Genomic DNA, 4,050 nt, shown 5'->3' on the forward strand with positions numbered 1-4,050 from the left:
CTCAATTTACAATCAATAATTTTTTTTACTCGCCTTTGGCTACAATATTTCATTTAGGCGATGATACTAAATCTGGACATTATACCGTATATTTAAAAGAAAATTTCAAATGGGTATGTTGCAATGATAAAAATGTATCTGAAAAGAGATGGCCATGTAATGGAAAAGGGGCGTACTTAATTATTCTAAAAAAATATAATTCATCTGTCAATAATTTAACAAATCCTTTAAAAGAAAATGAACCTAGTATAATGTTGGATTATACGGACAATGTATTGCAATCAGTTATGTATGAAGAAGACGACGACGCCCTTATGGTGCCTGGAGAAATAGAAACAATGGAAGATTTTTTCAGTCGGTCATTGAGTATGGCTAATGGCAATGGACAAATAAATAGAAAAAGTTATACAAATTTAATTTCAAAACAATCTAATCAAAAAGATGTAAAACAAATCTCATCAATTGAGTGTAATATAAAAATTGATTGTAATTGTAAAAATCTATTGTTAAAATCAAATGAAACCCAAAATAATGTTTTAAGAAAAAGTTTATACAGTAACATGCTACTAAAAGATTTAGAATACTATAGACTGGTAGTTGACCACACAAATACAGTCAAGAAATTAATAAATAACAAAGTAAAATTATTTAATTTTATAGTTGGTACCTATTATCATATCATACCTAATTCGACAATATATACTTTAAAAACATTAGACATTAATGATTTTAATTGTCTTTATGGAGAAAGTTGGCTAAGCAACTTTGTAATTGATATTTGTTTGGCCATACAGTCTATGAATAAACAAACAGTTTTAAAAGTTTTATACTGTAACGAAGTAACAGAAATTTTAAGTAGTACGCAAAAAAATCAAGAACAGAAAAATAGGTATAACTTCGAAAAAAATAGTACTGTCATTATGCCATGGCATGTAGAATTATCAAAAATGAATCATTGGATTATTGCAGTAATTAATTTCGAACTTAAAGAGTGTTGCATAATAGACCCAATGAATCCTACTAAAGATCCAAAATACAATCAGCAAAAGTTTCAAAAATTATATAGAGGGTTAAAAACACATTGTACTTATGTTAAAAAATCAATTCCTCAAGTATCATTGGTTCAATGTAAAGCCAAAAACATACCAAAACAAGTTGATGCTTATAACTGTGGAGTTTATGTAATATACTACGCTATCACAATAATAAATAAGTCACATTTCGACAAGAAGTTCAACCCTAATAATTATAGAAACGAATTAAAAAGTTTACTGCTAGAAAATTCAGGTGACATGGCAAACATATGTTTATATTGCCAAAAGTATATAGAACATCACAGCAGAATTGAATGGGTGTCATGCACTACATGTTGTCGTCGTGTGGTAACTGATTGTATAGCTGATGAGNTCAGGCCCGTATCCAGAAATTGGTTTCGGGGGGGCTAAAGTTCCAGAATCATAATTAGGAATTTTTCGTCGAGCAAAAAAAAAAAAATATATATGTGACGTTTAAATTATTATTAATTGGAGTGCAATAAAAAAAACGCAGTACAAAGTATATAAATAACTTTAACTATATTTGAAAGAATTTTTACAAAAAATATACACCTTATAAAAGTAATTTTCTTGTTTTTTTGTTTGCTAAACAGTTGAGCACTTCTTCCGGATCAACAATAGTATCCCAGTGAATTGTCATCATCGCGAGTGCACTTAGTCTGTCATGGCCCATCACACTACGAGGTAAAGTTTTTATCCTCTTCATTGTAGAAAACGATCTTTCAACGCTAGCCGTTGTGACTGGAATAGTAGCCAATACCTTGAGAAGAAGATTAATCGCGCGAAAAAATGTTCTGTCACAATATTCCAACAGTTTCAAAATTTCAGTCGATGAGTCAATTGATGACATTTTGGCACACCATAACTTGTACTCAGCTTGAACTGCGGACAATGACATTTCGTCTTGAAAGTATGGACCTAATTTTTCCAGTTCATCCATTTTTTTCTCGGAAGCATATCCTGGAAGTAGCAGTTGAAAACTTGAGAGAATATCTTCATTCTTGATAAATCTATCCGTCAAATTTTGTATTAAAGCATCGATACAAGGAATAAATGTGGTGACTCTGAAATAATCTTCATTCGATGTCGTTTGTATATTTACACGAGATTTCTGTCGTGATGCAACTCTTGGAGCTTGAAGTTCAGCGTCAAAAAGGTCCGCTGAAAATTTCGACGCTGCTTGAAAAATTCCTCTGAAAGTGTCGCTAGCAGTTTCCCGCATTTTTCGGAGTGCACTCAATATATCATTTGTATAATTTACAGCGGAAACGAAATCTGAAGATTTTTTTTGGAGAAAAACCGACAGCGGAAGAGTCAAACTGAATAGTTTTTCACAAACAACAAGGCTCACTAAAAATTCACTTTTTTGGCAAGCTGTGTGAAGAATTGATGCCGTTGAAGATATGTTCCATGTTCTTTGAGCAATTTCATCTAAAGACATGACAATGCATTCGAGGAGTTCTAAAAATACAATAATACTGTCATGTCTTTCGATAAATCTTGTGTCACAAAGCCGAAGAAGTCGTTTTTTTTTACTGTCTGGAGCATGTTCTTGGATAGTGTCTTGAAAAAGTTTGTTTGCATTCGAATGATTTCTGAACAAATTTACAACCTGACTAACAACTCCAAGACAATTGCGTATTGCTGGAACAGACATTGCATTCGACAGAGCAAGGTTCAAACGGTGACTGGCACAATGAATGTATCTTGCCTTCGGATAATTATCTCTAATTCTCGTTTGAACGCCACTCAAATGACCCGCCATATTTGTTGCCCCATCGTATCCTTGCCCAATACACTTGGTCATATCGAGATTAAGCTCTTCACATCGCTGTAAAATAACGTTCGTCAGATTTTCAGAAGACTGATCTTTGATTGGGATAAATCCGATAAAATCTTCACGAAGAATAGGAGCTTGTAGATCTGGTATATCGACGTACCGTAGACATAGCGAAAGCTGCTCGGTCCCTGAAACATCCATTGTTTCATCGCCAAGGAGACTAAAACATTGTACCTTAGAAATTCTATGAATAACTTTTTCAGTGATAATGTCAGAACACGTCTGAATAACTTCATTTTGGATGATAGGGCTCAAATAAGTAGCGTTTTTGGAGCTCTTGAGTACATGTTTTTCTAAATTTTGATCACCAGACTCAATTCTGAACCGTAAAAGAGCTCTGAACTTTCCATCTTTTTGTTTAGGTCGTGTCAAAGATAGAGCACCGCTATTATGATCGCCTCTTAGAGGTAATTCTTGTTCTGCACAAAAAAGAATTGTGCGAATAATTGGTTCCAATGCAGCCCTATTTTCAGATATCTCTTTGGTGCGTTGACTATCCAACTGAGACGCGATATCCAGCTGCTTTCCAGTTAATATATTGAGAAATGAAGTGGCTTGCATAACACATTTTTTGTGATATTCTTTTTCCATATGTTTTTGAAAAAATTCTCTAGCTTTTTTCCAGTCTCGAAAACCGACAGACACAAGTTTTCCTGGTTTTTGATGACCACCTTTTCCAACGCCTTCATGGAAAAATAACCAGCAAGATTTGCAATATACGCTGTCTTCACTCGCTGAGTAAGCCAGCCAAGCAAAATCCACTTAGGTTGAAAACTTCTATTATGCGATGTTTCTGTAGGGAATTTGTATGTTTGTTTTGGTAACAATACCGATGAAAGTACATTTTTTTTCGTGGTGTCATCTAGCAAATTTCGGTTTGTGATCCCAATATCAAATCGATTGGCTAGCCATACAGGGTGAACGATTTCATGTAAACCAGTTGAAGTGACTGGGTCAGATATGTTGTCTTTGGAGTCCAAATGGGATATATTATCCTCTTCTGTAAAATAAAATTTTTATTCTATATAAACGTTTAAAATAATATAAGATATTCATTAACGATGGTTCGAAATATGCTGCTCACTTTCTTTGTCTATGCCGACATGAAAATTCGTTTTCGGTCCCGAGTTAACTTTGAAACTATGGTTGCTTTGT

At 33.7% G+C, this 4,050-nt stretch overlaps 1 protein-coding gene across 1 annotated transcript; it reads right to left on the reverse strand.

Moving 5' to 3' along the window:
• Positions 1-739: 739 nt before the first annotated feature.
• LOC126898344 (52 kDa repressor of the inhibitor of the protein kinase-like) lies at positions 740-3,486 on the reverse strand. The gene is made up of 2 exons (XM_050672285.1): positions 1,647-3,486; positions 740-795 (listed from the first exon to the last, which is right to left on the reverse strand). The coding sequence occupies exons 1-2, from the start codon at positions 3,484-3,486 to the stop codon at positions 740-742; spliced, it is 1,896 nt and encodes a 631-aa protein (XP_050528242.1).
• Positions 3,487-4,050: the final 564 nt, after the last annotated feature.

This window comes from Daktulosphaira vitifoliae, unplaced genomic scaffold (genome assembly GCF_025091365.1).
Source record: "Daktulosphaira vitifoliae isolate Bord-2020 unplaced genomic scaffold, ASM2509136v1 Scaffold_2, whole genome shotgun sequence".
In the NCBI taxonomy this organism is placed as follows: Eukaryota; Metazoa; Arthropoda; class Insecta; order Hemiptera; family Phylloxeridae; genus Daktulosphaira; species Daktulosphaira vitifoliae.